This window comes from Cheilinus undulatus, linkage group 1 (assembly GCF_018320785.1).
Source record: "Cheilinus undulatus linkage group 1, ASM1832078v1, whole genome shotgun sequence".
Lineage (NCBI taxonomy): Eukaryota > Metazoa > Chordata > Actinopteri > Labriformes > Labridae > Cheilinus > Cheilinus undulatus.
Window position 1 is genome coordinate 20,113,280 of NC_054865.1, and position 25,047 is coordinate 20,138,326.

Consider the following 25,047-nt stretch of genomic DNA (forward strand, 5'->3'; position numbering starts at 1 on the left):
TGTCATTCTCAGTTTAGATAAGAAAAAACAAGTAAAAATATGAGACATAAAATTTCTGCAACCTATTCTGTGAAAAAAATGATGCTTCAATGTTTGCATGATGAGTAGAGCATAACATCTCTGCTGCAAAAAAAAAATGTATGAAGCTGTTTTTTTTTTTTTCGACAAACATTTTAGATCAAAGGAATACTGCAACCTCTGCTATTTTAAAGTTTCAGTAGGACATATTATGATTCAATCTAAATCCTGATCCACTACCCAGACCCAGTAAAATATGATCCTTCTTTATTGGCGTTAGCAACTTGAGAATGTGAATCTCCAGATCTGTTGTTCAGATACAGTATAACCTCGATAGTAAGATTAAATACAGCAGCTGTATTTGTGATGTGATGTGGAATCATTCTCTTTCTTTGGCTACTATGTAATCAGTAGAGGGGGAAGAAGTGCAAGAGTATCATACTCAAGTAAAAGTACAGCTACTCTGGTTAAAACTTACTTAAATAGAAGTAAAAGTACTGATTACGAAAAGTCTTGAACAAACTTCTCAATTACAGTAATTTCAGTAAATGTAATGGGTAACCTTTCACCCAGATTTTGTAAGCCAAAGGTCAAGGTCACTAGACCTCATGGTCTTCCCTTGCTTTTATGATTTCTACAAATAACACTACCACATAATCCACCTCAGCCATTCGTCTTGACCCACTACTCTATTTTCATGGTTTGACAGTTGTACTATACCTCATACAGGCATGTATGCAGGCGGTAGATCTAGGTTCTCATGTGCTGGGTCTCACAAAAACTCAACATCTTTTAAGATTTTAAAAATCTTCACTGGTGGCAGGCTTTAGATTGCAATTATGTCAATAAAACCATACATACAAAGTATGATGTTTCAGATACAAAGTTACAAAAGTTAAAGAATTTAAGTCACCATCACAAGATATCCACTGAAGGGCCATTAGTTTTTTTCTGTAATTAGCAAACATTGGGATCAATTTGAAATGAGTCTTTGGGTTTTTTTTCTGGAGATTGTAAAATTTCTTGCTTCACATTATCCCTTTTCTTCCTGTTTAGATCATGAAGAATGTGAAACCTGGACAGAAAGAATATGAAATGGAGAGGTAAGAGAATAGCTGTGGCTTTAACCCTGAATGTGATTAAGTTGCTGATACAATAAGTTTTTAACCCTCTTTTTATGTATATACTTAAGAATTAATTCAGGACTGGTATCTCTGATGACTTAACACGGCTTCAAACAGACAAACGAAACAAATGGAAAAATTAACATAATTCAAAAGGCTGTATAGAAGCCTTTTAAATTTCCCCAACTGAGCAGGATAAATTTATAAAAAAAGATAAATGTTCAATTTTTTGTCTAAAAGACCTAGAACCCTGCAATCAAGCACTATCATTTGATAAATAACGTAATCCATCCATCCATTATCAATTATTTATTCATTAGCTATACTACTTAATCCATTTGGGATTGCAGGGGACTGGAACCAATCCCAGCTTTCATTGGGCAAGAGTTGGGATACACCCTGGACTTGTTGGCAGTCAGTTAAAAAAAAATATTAATATATAAATAATTTTGTAAATATAACAGTGATGAATAGTTTAAATTCAGCTGGGATCTTTATGGCCCTTTACTCTTTGTTTAATGTTCATAAAAAAGTAAAATATCTTTGAAATCTATCATGAAAATCCATGCAGAGGATTGCCTGACCAGGGTTATAATCAGACCGAAAACTAGTCCACATTTGAAGCTTGGTTTCCCTTTTGAGTAGAGAAATGTTTCAGAGTTTAACCACTACTTTTTAATAATGTCATGCCAGAGCAGCTGTCAGTCATGCTGATTAGCCTTTCGTGTCTCAGAAGATCCAGGAAACATGAACTCGTCATCTTTCACAGCGTTTGATGTGTCCGACTGTCTGATGATTAAAGTATCACTGAATGAATTCTTAAAAAGCACAGAGTCAGGAAGAGGGCAGTGAAAGTCTGTCAGCTAATTAGTGCCTCCTGTGATCTCTGTTGTGTAAAATGTTTGAGTTTGTTTTTCTTACTGCTTTCTTTTATTTTTCTTTTCAGCCTTTTCCAGCATTACTGCTACACCAAAGGAGGGATGCGTCACACCTCGTACACCTGTATCTGTGGAACGTAAGGCTTTGAGGATTTGTAAGAGGATTTGTTGCTTGTTGGGGGCAGATCTGAAACTGGGAAGAAGAAATCTATGTAAATTTTAAACAAAATTGTATGCAAACATTAGTCATTGTACTTAAGTTGATAGGTATATGAGCAATTGCTCTCATTGTATGCACAACAAAACTTCTTTGACAGCAGTCCTACACAGAGGCATGACAAATCTGGTCCAAACTTAGGGATATAAACCTTGAAGTTTTAGTATTAGTGCTGACAAAAGTCTTGATATATTTAGATGAATCACAGAATAAATACAAGTTATCTGTAAGGTCTTAAAAAGAATTAAAAGTTGGTTGAAAATAATTTTTTTTTTTAAATGTCTTAAATGCATGGCTGTTAAGTCATAGCAGTTTAAGTGTTGAGTTTTAATTGAAGTGGAAACTTTTAAACAGATACTTCTAGATCTTGTTATGACTATTTTTGGCCACTTTAGATGAAAAAATAGATCTTCCATTGCCTGGTGCTATGCTATCAAACCAATACCTTTTCTTGCATAGTCTTATCTCAAAATGATCCAAAAAAGCTTAATTTGCATACTACAAAAAGAAATACCACCAACACTGTCATTATATGTTGTAACATTTTATCTTACAATCAGCCCCCAACACACGCATGTAAATGTGTTGCTAGTGATAGGATATTAAAGTGTATGAATTCAGAAAGGTCTAAAAAATTATATTTCATGTCATAATTTCTGAATTACCCTGAAATAATACAATAAAAAATGTGTGTTGATAAATCACCCTCTGATGCCACCACAGAAGTGTCCACCGTAGCCTTGTGAACATTCTCAAAATGAACTTTGTTTTTATTCATCCTAAAAATCTCCACTGTCTTAGATCAATTAATAAGTGTACATATCTGCCCCAGGTCTTTCCTCCTCTGGTACCTGTCTGCCTCTAGCAAGATGTGAACACTCACTTTCACCCAGAGAGGTGTTGAGTTTCATGCAAGCTACATCTACATCATCTATTGATAAGAAGTCCAATCAGTTTAATATGAATATATCGCTGCTCCAAAAGCTTGTAAAAAGTTTATTGGGTGTGTCAGGGCGAGGCAAGGGGAAGAGTACAAAGAAAATGTGGAAACTAGAATTAACTATAAACAGGTAGATGCATGAAACCTACCTGGTGTGCAGTCCTTCTCATATTATCAGTATTTGCAATTAAAGTTGCTCAATTAATTACAATGCCTTAGTTAATTAGATGAATTGTTTTGATTGGTTGACAGGACTACTAAATATATATATATGTTAGTAGCTATAAGAATGGAAAAGCAAAAAATTAGTTAAGCTACATTTTAATTTATAAAGACAGTAGAAATATTTATTGAAATGAAATGGTCCAGCCTAGCAGCAGCAGCAAATGAATAAGTCAGTGAGTAAGTTAAAAAACAGTTTTGCAATAAATGAGTATACAAATAATCATTTGAAACATAGTAACTTAAAAAAGTAAGCAGTTGTTACAGAAAAAAAGTGAAAAAGATAATCGGTTATGGTACCGTAAACTCAGAGAAATAAACATTTATTGTACAATAAATTACTGCCCTGCTCATTTAAAGCATTAGTAATTAAATATAGGTGTTATAAAAAGTATTCATCCCCATGGATGTTTTACCCATTTATTGAGTCTATTTCGGTCAATTATCCAAGGAGGTGAATATTTTTATAGGCTCTGTATTTTGACTTTTCTGATTAAGTAAGGATGTTGTCACTGATAGAAATCTGTAGCTTTGAGTGTAAAATTTTCCCTTTCAGTTTTCATAGTGAATTTTCCCTGCAGTGAGATCTTATTAAGCAACCCAAAGCCATACAGCTAAAAAAAAAAAAAAAAAACCTACAGCATTTAACTCGTCCCTGTTGCTGGGTTACTGTAAAGTTGCAGCCTTAATTATGTATGAAGGATTTTGAGACATTTTTATAATCCTGCTCTAGCCCTTTGTATTAAAGACCATGTGTAATGAGTACTTTTGAGGATTTGTTGCTAGTGGATGCAAGTTACTGTCCTGATTCAATTAACGCTCTGAAAAATAAGGGAAAGGTCTTTACAGCAGTGCTGCAAAGAGGCTTTGTGTCTGTCTAAAAGTACCAAGGTAAAATAATGAACTGGTGAAAGACTGGAATTTGATTAGATGACTACTTTTGTATTCACATGTTTTTTTGCTATTTTGTGACAACAGCGGACACAACTCCTCTATCCTCCATTATGGTCATGTTGGGGCACCGAATGACAAGACAATCATGGACGGAGACATGTGGTAGGTGTTTGATTTAAAATATACTGAAGATTCCTGTGACCTAATGAAAAGAAAAGTGCTTCGTGAGAAAACACCTACATTGCGACTGAGTTCTGCTGGCTTTAATCCACTGAAAACAGTCACCATGGCACTTAATGGAAACGGCAACCCAAAAAGCACTACCACCTTCAACAGACCCAGGCTTCATACATGCATGCTCTAGGTAGTGACAGTGTAGGTAGCCTACCAACTCCTCTTCCACATGGCCTCTCATGACCCACATGACCCACATAGCCCAACAGCACTTCCCTCAATGGTGTTTGTAAAGATAGTTCCACAACACCCTCGCTCCATACCAAATCACACTCCTATAGACTGTTTAAAAAATGAGCAGCACAACACCTCACCCAAAGTGAAGCCAAAATATATGTAATATCTATTTTTTAATCTTTTGAAAACAGTTGGCTACGAATTATAGCCCAGAGCTTCCAATATCCTAGTATATAGTGCTGAGACACATGACGGTGTTCCCGGTTCCTATGAATGCGCCACCATCCCAAACTGCACAGGACATAATACAATTGAAAATTCATACCTCATACTTCGTCTTCGCTGCTCAGAACGTGCTCGTATAAATGACGACACAGACCACATCAGCAGGTGTTGGCACCACTTTTTACCGTAAACTCAGAGAAATAAACATTTATTGCACAATAAATTACTGCCCTGCCAGGAGGCTGTGGAGGATGGCCGTCAGAAAGCCTAGGCAGTATAGGACCAAGGTTGAGGTGAAGTGCCAACCTGCAGCTCTCATACCTGTCCTGAGAAGATGCGCAAATTCTGTGTAGTAAAAAAGATGGTACTAAAAGAGCAATGCAGCTGTACAGAAACTACAAGTTGAGGAATGAACTGGATATCATTATGCAAGAGGATGGTGTGAACCGTATCCCTTTGGGACATTCCAAAAACAGACCATGGTCATGTATTTAGGCTCTTAAAGATATTTTTTTCAAACATACAAAATAATTTGTTCAGCTGTGGACTCTATAGACCTAGGGGTTCTTATTTGTCAAAAAGAAAATTTTTTGCTAGAAAAAACAGCGTGGCATTATTACTGACATTTTTCAGCCAGTTCTACTGCAAATTAGAGTTTTGGCAGCACTGAACATGTGGGCATTTGGGTATTTTGGCTTCATTTTTTAACTAATATCGAAGATTGAACTGTCCATTCTATTATACAGTCAATACTGATGGCCTGTAGTACCAGCCTGCAGAATGTTCTTATGCTGTCTGGTCCTTATGTTGTAAAAAAAATTAAGAGATGAATAGATAGATATGTACATTGAGAATGCAAATGTCCCTGGTGCCAGCATGACACAAAAATGGTAAGAATAGAGCTGAGAACATTTTGCTTTCACTTCAGATTTGAAACACCAGTATGTGTAGAGATAGAAATGACTAAATTGACTGTTATTATTAACCTCCTGCAGTCTGTTCGACATGGGTGGAGAGTACTATTGTTACACTTCAGACATCACCTGCTCCTTCCCAGCCAATGGCAAGTTCACGGCAGACCAGAGGGCCATCTACGAGGCCGTCCTCAGATCCTCCAGAGCTGTCATGGAGGCCATCAGACCAGGTTATCATTATTTTCTGGTTCAGTATTCATACTGAGCATTACATACCAAGACAGAGTTTAACCTTAGGCCCACAATCAAGTTCTTACCACTTACACAAAACTGTAGCAAAAAAAAAACAAACAAAAAAAACCCACTTCATTAACTTTAATTCCTGAGAGTTCATTTCTCAAATATCAAAGAATATTATTCTGTTTTTTACCCTAAAGACTGTCCATCTTGCAAATTCTGATATTTTCCCCTGAATATCCCCCCTTTCATATGAGATGTTAATTTCATATGAAAGGGGAAAATAAAATTGGCTAAATTTTTTGCTCATACAAATAAATAAAATAGTGATAAATTACTTATACACATTGAAAATCATTAAAGTGATAAATACTTTACTTCTGATTGCCATTCCTTGGATTTTGCTAATAATATATATATTTTTTTAAATTAAGTGTCACCCTGGTCTAAGACTTACACTAACATTTTGAGAGGCTTGAGGGCCTAGATACATAAACTAGAAAACTTTAAGTTGAATTAAAGTTTAAAATAATCTTGTGGTCTTGAGTGACAGTACTTTATCTGTTGAAGGTGTGAAGTGGACTGACATGCACCGCCTGGCTGACCAGGTTCACCTGGAGGAGCTTGTGAAGATCGGCATCCTCACTGGCAGCGTGGAAGACATGATGAAGGTCTATCTGGGCTCCGTCTTTATGCCCCACGGCCTGGGACACCTGCTGGGCATCGACGTGCACGACGTTGGAGGATACCCTGCGGTGAGAACAGGAGACACAACCAACCAGTCGAGTAGTAGCATTGTTCTAGCCAAGGTCTCAGGATGGTAAAAGAGGAAAAACACACTTGTGTTCCTCCAATATTGATGTGTCATCAATAATAGAGAATGCTGCAGAGTAGATGTGAGTGAATAAAAGAGGACATGCTGGAGGAACAAGTTCAGGCTGAGGTCAGAGGAGAGGAAGGTGACATGATGGTTTAAGCATTGAACGCAGACAGTTTCAGGTTGTGGTGGAGAATTTGTGCAGATACAGATGACAGTAAACCCACAGACTCTCCAGCTGATTCTTCGTCTAGACAGTGTCAGTGTGAGAAGTATTAATACAGCACTCGGTAATCTGTGGTGACAAGCGTTAGTGCTGGTTAGCTCTTCCTGCTTTTTCCTGGCCATGGAATGTGACAAATTGTGAGTAATTCTTTTGTGTAAAATTATAAACTTTATCATGACTAGACCAAATAAAAATGACGTAACATGAAATTAAAAAGGTACATACATTTAAGTTAATTTATTAAGACCTAAATTACAGATGTGAAGCAGTGGTTCCTTATCTGAGTTCTGCGCCCCCCCCCCATTTTGACAATAGAAACTCAAGTATTTATAGTTTTTAAAATCGTAAATTTAGAACAGTGTAATGTTAAAAATGTACAAGTACCAAACTGAAAATAGTGGTTGAATTTTTGACTTTTTGACTTTATAATTTCAAAAATTCCAAGTTTTGGTTCATGTACATTTACAACGTTTAAGTTCCTTTTTTCTCGTAAATAAATGAGGTTTTAAACCTGACAATTTGGATATAAAGTGGAGGTTTTTTGTCTTGTAAATAAACATCTCCTCTTTATTGTTGTTTATTTTTAGAGTTGTCCCAGTAGACTGTCTATGTCGGCCAATTATGTTTGGATTTTGTCAATGAAAACAATTAAAATTGATGTTTGATTTTTTTTTTCCAAGTGGGTTCTGGCTGAGCTTTTCTTAGATACAAGAAGGTGGGGCCCCAAGGAATAAAGATTGGGAACCGTTAGAGTAGAGTGACATTTTTCAGGGAGAAGGGACCTTTTACAATATTTTATTATAGGCTTAATAAACTATCCTGTGAGTGTGTTCCCATTATTTTTGTTGAAATGAACAAATCTGATTCTCATAACCACAGGGCAGACAGCACCCCCTTGAGATCTGATTTGGGATTTTAAAAAGCACTTTAGTTATTAAAGAAAAAAAAACAAACATCTTTTTGTAAGAAATTGTCAGTGTCACTTTTTATTATAAAATATTGTCATTTGGCATAAATGATTGCACTACCTAAAAATATAATTTAATTTCAATTCCAGACAACTGAAATTAAAGATATATATATCATACTTTTTCATAAAACAGCTAGTCTCATTTATTTAAACAAACAGAAAATGTTCGAAAATTGCAATAAAATTGCATGGGTAACCCAGTATATATCTTGTTCTACGACTCAAGTGTAAAGTACTTTAAATGTAGTATCTTGCTTGAATTTTTTAATACAATACAAAAAAGGAAGTTATTTGTTTTAAGCCCTTTTGTTAGTCTGATTTTACAATTTTTCAGAAATAAATCAGAAAGGAAACAATGCTATCTTAACATTTAAAATAATTTTAGCTTCCTGAAATGATGTCTGTCCTCAAATTGTTGATTTAGTCTCTGCTGCAGTAATTCAGTACATTTAATCCAAGTCAAGGAGCAAATTATATTGATTTAGACTGTTAGACCACTACCATTTTCCAAATAAACCCAAATAGATACCATATAGCTTGAAGATCTTCTTTTATTATTCTGCAATACATACAATCATATCTCCAGCCTACATGGGCTCACATGACATCAAGAAATTAAACAAATCTGGATCAGAGTGCATTCATTATCATAGAACAGACAAGAAAATGAAGACTAAAAAGATTAATTAGTAAGTTTGATAAAGTATCTTGTCGTCTCATCCAGGCTTTTGAGACAAAATAAGCTTTAGCAAGTATTTCAGGGTTTTGACAAGGCATATGATGAAAAAATACTCCTCTAAGGTTATTTGGTACAGTGTGAAAGAAAATGGGACTCACTTTCTGCTTCTTCTAAATCACAAGGTCTGTTTTCTCTGGGAATATTTTTTATAGATTGATCTAAATAGTCAGAGGAAGAATACCAGATCTTAACTGTGCAATGAAGGGTCTTTGGCTTCTAGATAATAAAGATATAACCTATAATTCACCTTCCAATCACCTTCTGAGTTTTTTTCTCAAAGTCTCTGCCCTTTCCCAAATGCTGTGTATGAGTGGATTTTCATCTGTTTCACATATCCATCTGGCATGCTAGGTTTAATATCACCCACATAGATTATTCCTGTAGATCATGGGGTACATCTCTACTAACAGATGATTGTTTACTGTACTCCATAAAAGTTTACACCTGTATGAAATGTGCTATACAAATAAAGTTGAATTGAATTGAATTGAATTGAACTGAATAACAATACTCTTTCGTTGATTATGTCCTCTGGCATCTTGATTAAATGATTCCACAATCAGGTCATTTCACATTTTGGGATGGGAGCACATCTGTGAACTCCCAAGGAAGCATATAGCTCTGTTCTGCACAGTATTTATATTTTTTGTCTTTCAAACCCACAAACCTGGAGAATAGCTCAATACTGGGAATACACAAGCAGCTCAGAGTTGAGTGAAGGTGAAATAGCCAATATCATTACATAAGAAAAACATGTTGTGCTTCTTTTAGTTTCTTTCTTGCTAAAATTAATTATTTATGTTTTACTCTGATTAATTTTCAATCTTCACTTGTAATACCAGGATCTAACTAAGTCCAACATGCTTTGTAAATCAGTCGTAGATGCAGACAGTGATATCATCTCATCTGCAAATAATGAAATACCCAACTGACCATTATCCAAACATATACCTGAGTTGCTCTTTTAACCTGTAAAGCTAAATCATTCACATGCAGTGCAGACAGCTGGAAAAAGAATATCTCTGAAAAACAGGTAGGATTTAGTGTTTACTTCTTTCTGTTTGTTTGTGTTGCAGTTGTATCTTTCTGTATAAACTTTAAATTTAAGTAGTATGTTCAAAAAGGGTTTCCACACTTTCTTTGTGATTGTCGTTTTAATAAATTGTACTGTTGTCCAGGGGGTGGACCGCATCGACGAGCCTGGGCTGAAGAGTCTTCGCATGGGCCGCCTGGTGCAGGAGAGGATGGTCCTCACTGTGGAGCCGGGCATTTACTTCATCAACCACCTGCTTGACCAGGCCCTGGCCAATCCTGCACAGAGCTGCTTCATCAACAACCAAGTGCTGGCTCGCTTCCGAGGATTTGGAGGGGTCAGTTTGCCTACACAAAGTTATTTTATCATGTTTCTTGGATGTTTTTTTAAATAGACTCACATTTAATCAGTTTTGATCATTTTTAAAGCTATGTTTTCCATTTTTACTGCAATCGAGTCACTTTTAAAAAGCACCAAGGTAATGAAGCCTGGCATTAGTTCATGCAGGGCATGGTAATCATATGCCAAGCCCTCGCCAGCTGATTTAAATTATCGCCTCCCAGCTCCCACAGCCAGTCACAGCTCTTTCTCTCAGCACAGCAGTGTATTTGAATATGACTTCTCACTAATCCCTTCTTGCATTAATGCTGATGCACCACACTGCTGCAAAGCTTAACCTCCTCCACTCCAGCCTCCTCCTTTATAGCATAAAGCTTGCTACACCCTCAAATTCAGATTCATGTCTCTATGGATTAACTGCTTTTGAGGTAATTTTTCTGCATTTGATATGCATGGTTATAAATTTATCTCGCCATGCGCTCCCTGGAAAGTCAAAGAATGCTGCTTGACTAACCCAGGTATTCTTTTGAGCAGAGCCTTCACCAAGTCAAACTGTATATCTATTTTGCAATAAAATGGTTAAATGTATGACGAGAGTGTTCAGGAATGAATTAAAGGTAATCCTCAGAATGAAAACACATGACGACACCAAGTGATACAAAGATGATAGCAAATTAGAGCGTTACAACTTAGTCATTAACCTGGGAAATCAGGAGAGCCATAGGTCTGTATATATGGGGGTGCTGAATGAAAGCAAATTCCTGGACAATGAACATTGATAAAATGTAAAATCCATTAAGAGTCAAAATACATTCACACAGGACAATCTGCTTTTTAAGTCAACCTAAGAGCTGCAGCCTGTTTGTCAAACTACAATTCATTATTTGAATTCTCTGATATATTTAAATGAGTTTTAACTTATCTGCTGTACTTAACTGACTGCTGTCACTCCTTTTTGCAGGTGCGCATTGAAGATGACATCGCAGTAACTGCCACTGGTATCGAGCTGCTGACCTGCGTCCCCCGCACCGTGGAGGAGATTGAGGCTTTCATGGCTGAAACTGCAAAACCTTTCAGCCCCATCGAGCAGAGCGAGTAGTTCTGATCAGCATTTCACATTTCATAAATTATATCAAATCAAAACCAAATATAATTCTTCAGCTATGAAGGTAGAAGGTATTAGAACTCTAACTACTCACTTCTTTAACAGATACATAATCAAGATTATTACTGAGCTTTAGAATCATCACTCTAAAGAACAAAAAACAAGCAGTTTCCATACATCAGCTTTATGAAGGTTTCTCTAAGTTTTGACACTTGTATAGCTGTTATTTAAAGGGAAAAACTCCAGCTACATACATCAAAAGTGTTCATTTGTGTGCCTCTTAAAAGAACTATTTTTAATTTTGTAACAAAATTCTTATTCTTCTATGTTCCTTTTTGTAATCACTGATTTACAGAATGCAGTGAATTTCAATTAAAGGCTTAAATTTTTGACCTTGTATGTTGGTTTGTTTTTTATGTCACAATTTTTATAGTGTTATGTAAGAAATGGAAAAAAACTTTAGAAAATGGGCCACTAGAGGCCAGTGTTACCCAAATAATGATCAGTACTTCTGCTTACTCCGGACAGAGTTTACACCGAGCGGTTAGGGAATTCTTCAAAAGCGGCTCCACTGCTGTGCTAAATCTATGCTCACATTTTACCACTATAAGTCAGCTTTAGAGAAAAGCTGTTAGAGTTTCCAGACTGAAAAGATGTCAGAAGTAGAGGCAACATGCAACATCCAACCACTAAAGAAGTCTTATCTGCTCAGCATTGAGGAAATCCAGGAGACTAAGCCTGTTTATACTGAGTCATCTGCTGTTTGATCTCTAAGTATCAGTGGCATCTTTGTTTAAAGATAAGAAGACAAGAGTCTCCACTCCACATTCACATCAAGAATAGTGACAGCCACTTAAGTGATGATACATGTCACTATGCAGTATTTAGCTTTACAAAATTGAGATACAGGTGCATCTCAAAAAACTAGAATATCATGAAAAAGTTCAATAACTGGCCTGACCTGAACCCCATAGAGAATCTATGGGGTATTGTCAGGAGGAAGATGAGAGACACTCGACCCAACAATGCAGATGACCTGAAGGCCGCTATCAAAGCAACCTGGGCTTCCATTACACCTGAGCAGTGCCACAGGCTGATCGCCTCCATACTACACCCCATTGATGCAGTAATTCATGCAAAAGGAGGCCCAACCGAGTATTGAAGGAATGTAAATCAACATACTTGTCAGAAGCCTGACATTTCTGTTTAAAACATCCTTTTTTTTAATCTTATGTAATATTCTAATTTTTTGAGACACTGAATTTTGGGTTTTCTTATCTGTAAGCCATAATCATCAACATTTCAAGAAATAAAGGCTTGAAATATTTCACTCTATGTGTAACAAGTCTATATAATATATGGGTTTCACTTTCAGAAAAGAGTGACAAAAATATTGAACTTTTTCATGATATTCTAGTTTTTTGAAATGCACCTGTATATCAAGCTAAAATTTAGTATTTTTAAATGAAATGAACGTGAAAATGAAAATAGACTGTCAAAGACCAATAGAAAGTTCATAAGTAAGATATTTGTGTCATGGGATTCTTACACAATCAACAACTTTGAAAGTACCCACATTTCACATGTTTCCTTGATAATTCATTTTTAATGTGTTTTTATTAGGGTCACTGTCATTTAGTTCACTGCTAGCTACTTATTGAAGTGCATGTGTTTTTGCTGAGGTGCTGGAAAATGATTAGCTTAAACATTGAGCAGCGTATTAACTGGACATTTTTGGTGAAATTGAATAAAACAGCAGCTGAATCTTCTGATACATTAACTGAGGTGAAGGGAGAACACTGCATGTCACATGCACATGTTTGAATTAGAAGATTTAATGAAGGCAGTCCAAGACCATGAACGTTCTGGGCACCCATGCTCATCAAAAACTTCTGAAAAGTCAATAAATTGAATAAATCGTAGGAAAGAATCAATGACTCAAACTAAGAATAACAGTACAAATGGTAAAGAGATTGGTAAATAGATTTTGCATGAAAATTTGAACATGACAGAAGCATGAACCAAAGTTGTCCCAAAACTTCTGACCCCTGATCAAAAGGAAAAACGGCAGCATATTTGTGAAGACATTATGAAACAAATTGAAAGAACCCCAATTTTTTTATAAGAAGTGATTGCATGCCAAGAAACTTGGATCTTCAAAAATGATCCTGTGAAAAAATAGTAGTCAGTGCATTAGAAAACACCATCGTCACCAAGGATGAAAAAAGCAAGGTTAAAGCAAGTCCAAATTCAAGGCCAAGTTGTTTTCTTTGATGTTAAGGGTCTCATTTGGAGGAGTGGGTTCCAGAAGGATCAGCAGTGAATCAACATTATTACAAACAGGTTCCAGAAAAACTGAGGGAAAAGTCTGTGGAAAGAGACCACAATAGTGGAAAAATTGTTTCATTCTTTATCAAGACAACACCCCAGCTCACACTGAGCTCTCAGTAAAGCAGTTTCTGTCCCACAAGCAAATCTCAGTGCTTGATCCCCCTCCATATTCACCTGATCTAGCAGTGTGTGACTTTTTCATTTTTCTTAAGATCAAATCTGTGTTCAGAGGTTTTGAGTCTGTGTTGAGCTGCTTTTATTCCTATCTTTTAGAGCGAACATTTGCGGCCACCATAGATAACCACTCCTCCTCCACCTCTATTCTTACCTGTGGTGTACTGTAAGATTTGGTTTTAGGTCTGATTTTGTTTCCTTGGCCAAATCATTAAGAATCATAGGGTCTCCTTTCACTGCTACGCAGAGGACACACAGATATACCTGCCCCTTAGACCTGAGGATCCTTGAAACCTAGCTGCTGTAAAAGAGTGTCTAAATGATATCACCGGCTGGATGGCTCAGAATTTTCTTCAACTCAACAACTCAACTAACATTCAAAACTCCACCCAGCTCATACAGTCCAATCTCAGTTCCCTCTCAGAAAACATCAGACCCACAGCCAGAAATCTAGGAGTAATATTTGATTCAGACCTCACCTTCACCACCTGTATCAATAAAGTTGTCCAGTCATGTTTTTTTCCACATCCAAACCATCACCAAAATAAAATCAATACTCAGCCAGTCAGACCTTGAGGTTATTCTGGGTTTTTATTCTTTGTCTTCACTTTTATTATGGAATCTTACATATCTGGGTTTTTATAATGTCTTTCTATTTTGAAATCATTTTTCCTGTTTAGAATGTTCTGCTAGTTTTTTATGATGTTGGAGTTACATTGCTGGCTGAGTTTTTCATGGGTTCTTCTGTTGTTAGGGTTTTGTATTTCTCTTTGTGTTCCGCTGTTTGTGTTTGATGCTTTGTCGTAACTGTGATTCTGCTTATTCTCAAAGCACTTTGTAAACCTCTGTTTTTAAAGGTGCTATACAAATAAAGTTGATGATGATGATGATGATTATTATTATTATTATTATTATTATTATTATTTGTTCAAAGAAATCAACTGTGTTTTAATATGTTTTCAGTATACTTGAATAATATAATTTATTTCAAATTTTACCCAAAAAATGTCAGGGGGTGCCCCCGTTCAAGTAAATGAACAGCTTACTTACACTGTTAAAAGTGTTTTAATTATGAGAAATTCAAATTAGAGTACTTCGGTATGATTTTATGGTTGAAATCTTTGAAATAAACAATGTTTTTTAGAATTTAACATTTTAAAGCTATGAAGATCATTGCTTTGACATAACATCCAGCATTTCTCTCCCTGCAATGACAAACATTTTGTTTCTGTCATGGCAAAACACAGACAATTGCAGCTAAAAGACTCTAGCTTTCAATATGTTCATAATTTAAATAGTCAATTGAAATATGTTTATAGCATAGAGGAAGTTGTTTTTAACTACTTTTGGCATTTCACTGACAATTTTACATATTGCACCTTTAGCACTTCTCTTTATACGTTGTTGTAATACCACCTTTGTCCACTAGATGGATTCCTTGAATAAGGAATTCAAGCAGAATCATGTCATATTATGAGGAAAGTTTGCTTTTAATTGTACCACATGTAAGAAACTCATTTTGTTTCAGTTGATTTTTAGTTAACATCCAGAGGTCTGTGAAAAATATTGACCACCTAAAATGTGATAAAAGTACATGAAAGTCTAATCTTAGCCGTTAAATTTTAAATTATTTGGAATTCTGGTATTTTAATGCACTTATGCGGCACGGTTTGATGGATATTGAGTTTCTTTTCAGTCTTAACTGCATCCTTGAATCATCTGGAACATAAAAGTTGATGCATAAAAAAACAATTACAGATCAGAGGTAAGTTTATTGTGCATGGAGGGAGCTAAAAACATGTTATTCAAAAAAATTGAACAATCAAGAGTTAAAGTGTGTGGGTTTTACATGACAAAAAGAGGGAATTATGTGGTGAAAAAGGCTTGTTTAAATTTACTATAATTGCAAACGTCATACATACTGTACCAGAAAAATGGAAATACTTTTAGGATTCAGCTTTACAATCACTTATTAACATTATGAACTAGAAAAGCACTTGGAGAGCGCAGATCTCCGCCATTAGCCCTATCTCCCAATAGTACAGAATCCTTCAAAAAATTCCTGAAACCAGACGGTGATCTGGATCACTCCCAAAATCTAATCAGTTCTTCCTTATGCCATTTTGGACATTTCTTTAAAATTTCATCAAAATCTGCCCCCAACTTTTTGAGTTGTGTTGCTAACAAACAAACTAACAAACAAACAAACCCTCCCGATCACATAACCTCCTTGGCGGAGGTAATAATTCATTGTATTTGTGATTGGGGGTTCATCCAAATATTGTACCACTGTGGAATGATCATCTCCCACAGGAATTATACATACATGTTTGTTTCATTTCTCTCAAATCTGTTAGTGTTTTCACCATCTGCTTCTACCATCCAGCACGCTGTGGAATGCCTACAGTCAGTTCAGAGGCTGTGATTGGTGGAGACAAGGCGAGGAGTTTTTATCCCCACAGCCAGACAGACAGGGGCCACTGGTGGCCGATAAACCAACGTCCTCCATGGGGAGCCACATAAATAAATGAAGAGGGCTTTTTTTCTCTTCAGCTACTGGAGAGACTGTCTGAGAACCCTTAAAAAGATCTTTATCATTCACTCTGTCACACATACATATATACATACATATTACAAAGGCTGCATTTAAACCTCATAGTTATGCATGATAGAAAAAATGTGGTTTTATACTGTTAAGATAATCAGAAAAACATCATTCAAGGCATCAAACATTGATATTCAAAGATTCTGCTTGTTGTTCTATGATGTATTAATAAACTACCTTAAGCAACATTAAGGCTTTGATGCACAGTAGGGGTGGGCTTGCAGAGTTACTCAAGATAAAAAATGACAACCAATGCAGGGACCTCAGTAAGTATAGTACCATGATAAAGTGACTCTGCAGTGATTGATACATTGGAAGATATTCAATCAGTCTTACATCAGGACATCTGATTGAATTAACAATACCAATTACACCTGTAATTGTAAAAAGCAGGATAATATATTAATTCACTGCAATTTTAGGTCTGCTTCACCTCTTATTATGCTTCATATTTTAAGTAACCTTGCAAAACAGATGAACTGGCCAAATCCCATGACTGTCATTAGATGGATCCATTGCGCAAAGCTTCAAGCTGAACTTCTAGTTCTCAGTCTCAGAAAAACTAGATCAATCAGTGTCATTTGAGGACAACAAGGCGGTAGCTACGAGCATGGTTTTGTTGTACTAAAAGCCTTTAAAGCTCGAGTGTGTAACAATGAGAACCGTGTAGAATCAACTCTACCCCCGCTTCCTGTTCTGCTCCGTAGCTCTATCCCTCTTCTCACATACCTCCTAGCGGATGTGCATTTCCACTGAATCGAATACTGATGGTGGCAAAGCTCTCAAGAGTGATTTTGCTATGTTTTTCCACTGAAATCAATGGCCGTGCTACAGGCAAGAAAACACTTCATCTCAGCATGAACAAATTCCATATAGGACCGAACACCACCGGTAACTCCGCCATTGTACCAACTTCTTACTGATCTGAGGCGGAAGCGCACCTACTACAGAGGCCAACAGAAACACTCCCTCTGACCTGAGCCGTGATTGGCTGCTAGGGCTAGTCTCCTCATTGGCTCTCTGGTTTTCCTCAAGTGAGAGTGCAGTGCGAGGAAGGTGCAGAAGTGTGATATTCTGTTAGATGTCTTTAATAACAAGACCCTGACAGGTTGTATTGTTTTTGTGGGCATACAGCACTAAAAATAAATCACTTACTGCAGTTTTAAACCATGGCATAGTGAACACATAAGCCTGGATGTAGCTATAGAGGCAGTTTTAACAGAACTGGGCAACATTTTTTTCTCAAAAGAGGAGTTAAGAACTGCAATGAAGCTTTTCTTGCTGGAAAAGATAGTTGTGCTTTCCTCCTGACCAGCCTAAGCATGAGTTTGATTCTCCAACTGGCTCCACTGATAGTTAACAATGAGAATGGCTGCATGTTGAGCTCATGTTCTGTAGTTTATTTCTTTGGGCGATGCATGCCTACTATGCCATGTTTTGTTGCTCTGACTGGCATGTAACCAATGTGACAGACAGACATCGTTGGACATCAAATCTCATTTCGGTGAGCAACTCAGTTCAATCTCCCGACTGATTTAATCCCTCATTATTAAAAATCTCTAATGCCAAACTAATATCAACTAATTTTATTTACATACAACTTAATTTTATGTCAACAAGAAGTGAAATTGTGGTCTTGATCACTTAAGGTTAAACAGGACATTGTTTATAAATCCTGTGGCGTAGTTAACCACAGATCATATCAAATTGTAAAAATTCCTCTCATAATGATAAAAACAATACTTTATAATTGAACATTTTATCCTAATCTGGACACAGGCTGTGCTATTACGAGAGGTTGGCACGTTTGGTCTTGATGCAGCGCTAAAATGCATCCAAAATACGCACGGAGATGCCCCAGTTCATCACTTGTGCAGAAGAATGACTATAGGGCTCATACATATGTTTAAAGTCAAGTTTTCACTCAGCAGGGGAGGGTTTGCAGCTCTTTAAACAGTAATAGAACAGCAGTGCAATGAATGTCTGCAGGATCCTCTCTCTCTCTCTCTCTCTCTCTCCCTCCCTCCTTTCTCTCTCTCTACCCCTTCCTCCTTTCTCTCTCTCATTCTCCTCTCTGGACTCTGTGCACTGATCCCAGGTCAGGTGAAATAGGGCTCAGATCAGGTTTTGGGAACAGGTTGCTGTTTTAAAGCCATAAACAGTCATGCTGAATGTATATTCCTAATGAATATTTCAGTCTTGTAAATTCATCATCAGTGGATTGTAAAAACATTAAAATCTGTAAAAATTGTCATATGTTAAAAGCACAGCATATTTTTGCCTGACCTGTGTAGATTACCTGCAGGTAAATTCTCTTTCTAAAGTAGCTAATTAACCCTTTTGTGTGCAGACATGCAGCACTCAGTAAATGATACCTGCATCTAATATTCTATCATTTCTCTTTATAAACATTACAGCAGCCTATATATCAGTCGTTGGTCGTAATGATATTGCTAAAAAATTGTCCGGCCCACAGGACATCTCATGGAGCAAATCTGGCCCCCTACCCTAAATGAGTTTGAGACCCCTGATATAGATGCATCTCAAAACATTGGAATATCATGAAAAAGTTCATTTTTTTCCTCTGACTTAATTCAAGAAGTGAAACTTCATTATATTCTAGGTTCATCTCATACAAAACAAAATATTTCATGACCTTTTTTTTTGTTTTAATCTTGATGATCTTGACGCTTAAAGCTCATAAAAATAAAATATGCACTATCTCAAAGTATTAGAATATAACAAAATATAAGTCCAAAAAAGGATTTATATTACAGAAATGTTGACCTTGTGGAAAATAATGTTCATTCATGCACTCAGTAATTGGTTGGAGCTCTTTTCAGGTTCAGGTCAGACCAGTTGGCTGGCCAATAAAACACAGTAATACCATGGTTAATAGAACTAATTTTGGCTTCACTGTGGGCAGGCGCCAAGTCCTGCTGGAAAAGCAACTCAGTATCTCCAAAAAGATTTTCAGCAGTTGGAAGCATGAAGTGCTCTAAAGTTTCCTGGTAGACAGCTGACAGCATTGACTCTGGACTTGACAAAGACTGGCGGAACAACAACAGCAGATGACATAGCACCAAAAAACATAACTGACTGTGGATGCTGAAAACACTGGACTTCAAGCACTGAAGGATTCTGTGCCTCTCTGATCTTCCTCCATACTCTGGGACCTTGATTTCAAAACTAATTTCAAAATTTACTTCAATTTGATAAAAGGACATTGGACCACTGAGAAACAGTCCATGTCTTTTTGACCATACCCTGTGTCAGAAGCTTACGACATCTGTGGTTCAGGATTGGCTTGACACTAACAGCACAACACTTGTAGTCCCTTTCTTGGACCCGTCTATGGTGGATCTTGATCCACTTACTCCAGCCTCAGTCTACTCCTTGTGAATCCCCCATAAGTTCATGAATCTACTTTGCATGACAATCCTGGGGTGAGCTGATCCCTGTTGATTGTGCACCTTTTTTACCACACTTTTCTCTTCCAGTCAACTTTCCATGAATCTGCTTTGATACAGCCTCTGAGAACAGCCTGCCCTTTCAGCAATGACGCTCTGTGGCTTACCCTCCTTGTGAAGGGTGGCAGTGATTGTCCTCTTGACATTTGTCAAGTCAGCAGTCTTCCTCATGATTGTGGTTGTGTGAACCGAACCAGAGAGAGTGAGGCTCAGAAAACCTTTGAAAATTTGACTTTTCCACAATATCAATATCAGGAGTTAGTGTTTTTTTTTTCATAAGCTGTAAGCCGTAATCACTATTAAAACAAAAAAAAGGTCTTGAAATAAGAAAAATCAACTTTTACATGTTATGCAAATTTTTTGATATCCACCTGATTTTTTCTTAAATGAAGTTAATTATATTAGCCACTAATGAGTTAATAATACCACTGCAAGAGTCAGGATGAAAAAATATTGCCCTGTCAGTATTTTGTCCCACTTCTACCGCACAACTTTTTTCCTTGAGATACTGAATCCTAATAACCCACTGTCTCCAGTGACAAAATGATATATCTTTGATCAACACAGTGGATGTTAAATAATTGATTATTATAAGTGACACCGGATGAAATCTCGCCATAAATCTGAGCGTTATAATGTAAAAAAAACAGATCATAAACCTCCACAAACAAGGTCCACCTAAAAAAGAGTTTTCAGTTGTTTTTCTTTATCTCATCAAATACACAAGATCCCTCAACAGCAGTAGGTGGCTGCAAACTGTTGTTCCTGAAAATAAGGTGGATCCTTAACTTAAAAAGTACTGGTAACAGTCCATTATTTTGTTTACTGGATGGTATGCTTTAAATCTTTCACCAAGCCAGCGCTGAGTTTATGCAGTGAGAGGATTCATTGCCTCATCTACTCTTAGATAGTCCTTTTTCCCTTTAGCTACCTTTAGCTGTCTCCAAATGAATCAACAGAATTGTTCCTTCTTCTTTTTCAGTCCTTGGCAATCAAAGGAAGTCCCCATTTATGCCAAGGTCCTGTTGATCCACTCCTCCTGGCTGGCCTAAGAGAGGAGTACCCGCTGTGGGTTTTGAGTCTGCCCCCATGTGGGGCTTTGGATAGAGGGGGCTAACTGCAGATTCGCTTAATCGACTGTCTGTGGGCCACCCGTGAACATGAGGCACAGCACGTCGTCTTGTAGTAATCGTACACACAGAGGCGAGCCTGGACCACCACGTTGCAATTGAAGTATTTGTCCCTGCAGTTCTCATCTGAAAAGAAAAAGACTGTTTTTAGATTTTCATGATACAGCAGATCACACAGTTTTAAACACTTATAGACCCAAGATGCTGCTTAAACTACAAAAATGAACAATGTTTAAAGTCCAATTCCTAGCTCTAGGTGCAATTTCTATTTGAGAGTGATAGGTTTTGAGACTATTTTTCTGCACAGAACTTTGAGGATTGTCAACCAGGATTTAGAGTCCACCTTATCAAAGAGACTGAACTGGTCAAAGCAACAACTGACCTCCCAATCGCTTCATACTGGTAACTTCTCTCAGTCTCCTGTTTTTCTACATAGATGTGCATTTGACATGAGTGACGATCACCACCTGTAGCACAGGCTGTAACCTGTAACAGATTGGCACTAAAGGTATTACATAAAGCTCGTCAAAATCACGCACATAAGTTCACTAGAGGTTGTTTGCAATCATGTGATCCTGAATGTCCGTGGGGGGTCAGGAAGTAGGGGGCAGCCAATTGGAATAAGTGGGAATGAAAGAAAGTCAGTACTTTACAGTTCTAATCATCAGAAGATTTCAACATTGTATGAATCTGATCCCTACACTTACTAAAAAGTGACTTTTACTACAGTTAAACTGATTTACCTGGCAAGGAGGGGATAAATATCACACACTCAGTCCTGCAGACTTCCTAGTGTCGTCTAGTCAGATCAAGGAAGACAAGCGTAGTATTGAGCTAAGAGGCTAGCTAAGCCCCTTTAACGTCCTTGTTTTGCTACAAACATGCTTTTAGTTGAAACTGTGATAGACTATCAACTGAATAAATCTTGTAGGGTGAGCGACTGAGAGGGAAAGGCTGGTCACGAACGAGTAGGTGCTACTAAACAGCTCTTTTATGTTAGCCACAGGAGCTAGCTCCTGTTTGAGTCCCAGTTTCCTTTCCTCCATCCTTTATTGTTATGTAATTTACATTTAAAAAGACAAATTGTCGCCAACTGAAGAGCTATTTGGCAGCCAGCTCTACTGAGCTGAGCCAAATGATCTGGATCTCTAAAAAGAGTCTGATTCCCATCACAACTAGCGAGGCTGAGGGTTGGTGAGACAGACCTCAGCTGAGGAAACACAGGTGAGAACAGAATTTAACATGCTAAACCATGACAAAACTGTACTGAACCAAACTGGACAACCGTGTGGAAACAGACCATACATGAGTGTTCTATGATGCTGCTCAACCAGGATTTAGATGGAGGCTTTTTTTAATTCCTGCCTGCTGCCGTTTCTCTGAGAATTTTTTTAAACTTTTTTTTTTTCCTTTTTTTTTTTTTTTGCCTGAATGTGTCACTACTTTCAGGGCACAAAAGTAGCCTAAGAATAAAGAGAGTTTATATTTTCATGCTTTGAATGTTTGGCATAGCTGTAAACAGCTTAAAACATGTCTTTCTTGGTAGTTTTTCTCTATGCAGAAATCATGTACTGCCCCCCGAAGGGTTGTTCTTTGCTGCTGTGTGATGTTGTCTGTAACAAACCTATAAACATCACCATTAGTCACAGAGTCCCACAAGGTTTAGTACCAAAATCAATTCTGTTTGCTTTAAATATGCTTGAGGATACCACAAGAAATAACTCCATAAAATTATACTAATGATACTCAATTATATGTATGGATCAAGCCAGATAAAACCAATCAGATAAAAAACAAAACAGAAAGACTTGGATAACCAGAAATCCCCTGCTGACTAAGCTTGCCCTTAAACATCCAGTTTATCTAAAGGTACAGCTGGCTTACTTTCAGGCTTCTCTGTGAGACTCTGGGAGTTCTAATTAATCAGGATATGTCCTTCAACTCTTGAATACAAGAAATTCCAAAGACAGGAGATGTTTTTTTCCTACTATCACAAAAAGCATGTGCTGTCTAAGAACAATGAAAAAATAGTTAATGCATTTGTTGCCTCAAGGTTGAATTTTTCCAGTTCCCTTCTGTCAGACTGTACTGAAAAGCCTTCAAAAACTCTTCAGCTAGTTCAAAATACTGCAGCACTGCGCTGGCTTCAATTAGGGTTCTCATTACTCCAGTCTTAGCCTCTCTGCACTGTCTCCCTATAGAATCTATAGTATAGTATGAAGATCTTCCTCTCATCCACAAAGCTCATACTGCCATGTTGCCCCTCTAGAATATTGCACTCCCAGAAGGCAGGCCTCATGGACTCTGCAGTTTTTTTTCGTTAAGAGAGTTAAATTTTGACTCCCTGTGTCCATCTCTGGTTCTAAATAACATAAGATGGATCAAACTGGAACTTACATCACTATGAGTTCTACAGAAATAACTAAGAGAAATTCAGTAATATGCATTTGGGACTCTCTGTTACCTTTTATTTCTGTTTAAATCCAAATCGGCCAAAGAATTGAACAGAAGTCAAGGGAAAAATCAAGGCGTGACCTCTGTGTACTGTTACATTCCCTTTATATTACATTGTTTTCTTTGCAACATACTATAGCTCCTTCTACTGGTTTGAAGGGCTAATTTGATGATATTCATGAGAAAGATGGACTAACTAAAAAATTTTGGGTTGCAGATTAACATAATTCATAAAGGAAAATGTACGGCTTTAGGTTTTAAATCAAGGAAACCTCAGGAAGAAAAATATTGTCCTGATTTGACAGACCAAGTCCTAGGGGATAAATGCTTGTTCTGCTTTGCTGACCTAATCAGACCCCACATTGAAGGCTTCTCATACACTACAGTGTTTGTATTATAACATTTGGTTGAATAGGCAGTCTGTAGGCCATTACTCATTTAGAAAGAGTAGTGAGGACAGGACATCTGGCTTAGGGTGTCTAAACAGCCAAAGGAAAGAAGTGTTCACATCTTACTCACAGAGCTCCAGTCTGTGTGGTACCACTTGGCTCCACACGCCTTCAGGTTGCAGCTCTGCTGGCTGAGGGGCCGCTTCAAGGAGGAACACTCGAACGGTGGCATGATGGTGAATCCTCACCTGATTTCATCAGGCACACTACTGACCTCTGCTGGCTGCCTGTGCCACACTCTGCAGAGCACTGCTCACATGTAACAGTGTAACATATGGATTCAATAAGACAAAAACTCAGGCAGAAGAAATTCATGTCACTATAAAATCTACTTAAATCCTGTATAATTTGCTACTCCAGACAACCTTCCCCATAAGTCTAACATGATCTTGCGTCATCCTCATACCTGGCTCCAGGGGCCCGTGAACCACTCAATGTGGTTCTCACAGGGGCCGTTGTTGCAGACCTGAGAGTCTGCAGGACGTTCGCTCCCACACCCCTCCAGAGGAAGGCTGCTGATGTGGTTGGTCAGGCAGAGAACCCCCCCGGGTTCGTACTCCCATCCCACATTCAGCTGAGCACTGTTGAGTAAACAAGAGTATTAAATTCACAGACCAGAGGTGGACCTGCAGAAAGATTTTTCTTTAACCTCTCTGATAGGAACCCTAACTGGTGGTTCCTAACTTCAGCCTAGCTCTCTCTCTCTCTCTAATAGCTGAGCCAAAAGCTTATATGAGCTTTACAGCCTTGACATATCTCCAGTTGCGACATCCTAGCCAAGATCTATTGTATATACTGGAGTAGTGAACAACATTTTTATCACACAAGAACTTCATAAGCTGGTGATGATTTTTCCAGCTCCTAGATCCACAAGGAAAAGGAATTTGACCAAAGGGATGTTTAGATTTCAACTTGTGATTAATTATGTTAGTTTTTTTATGTTTAAGGGACCACTGCAAAAGCTACAGGGTTTTTTTTGTTCTACACTGCAACAGTCCATGTATTCATTTATTGTAAATACCTCCCAGCCATTAAAGTACTTCGGTCAAGTAAGGTTGTTTATAATGTGCTATATAAATAAATTTGACTTCACTATAATCCCTTAATAATATGTAAAGAAAAATG

The 25,047-nt window shown here is 37.4% G+C and overlaps 2 protein-coding genes across 2 annotated transcripts in view; one reads left to right on the forward strand and one right to left on the reverse strand.

Annotated features, from left to right (window-relative positions):
• The window catches only part of pepd (peptidase D), a 37,066-nt gene extending 25,360 nt beyond the window's left edge, over window positions 1-11,706 (forward strand). Inside the window, exons 9-15 of the mRNA XM_041783209.1 lie at window positions 1,075-1,121; window positions 2,089-2,157; window positions 4,378-4,455; window positions 5,925-6,073; window positions 6,651-6,835; window positions 10,011-10,202; window positions 11,166-11,706. Of these exons, the coding sequence (XP_041639143.1) occupies window positions 1,075-1,121; window positions 2,089-2,157; window positions 4,378-4,455; window positions 5,925-6,073; window positions 6,651-6,835; window positions 10,011-10,202; window positions 11,166-11,303 (858 nt within the window). The 3' untranslated portion in view covers window positions 11,304-11,706. The remainder of the gene's footprint in view (window positions 1-1,074; window positions 1,122-2,088; window positions 2,158-4,377; window positions 4,456-5,924; window positions 6,074-6,650; window positions 6,836-10,010; window positions 10,203-11,165) is intronic.
• Window positions 11,707-15,945: 4,239 nt separating this feature from the next.
• The window catches only part of LOC121514448 (thrombospondin type-1 domain-containing protein 4-like), a 91,529-nt gene continuing 82,427 nt past the window's right edge, over window positions 15,946-25,047 (reverse strand). The window contains 5 exon segments of the mRNA XM_041794559.1: window positions 15,946-21,145; window positions 23,989-24,108; window positions 24,111-24,171; window positions 24,329-24,466; window positions 24,468-24,503. Coding sequence (XP_041650493.1) covers window positions 21,003-21,145; window positions 23,989-24,108; window positions 24,111-24,171; window positions 24,329-24,466; window positions 24,468-24,503 — 498 coding nt within the window. The 3' untranslated portion in view covers window positions 15,946-21,002.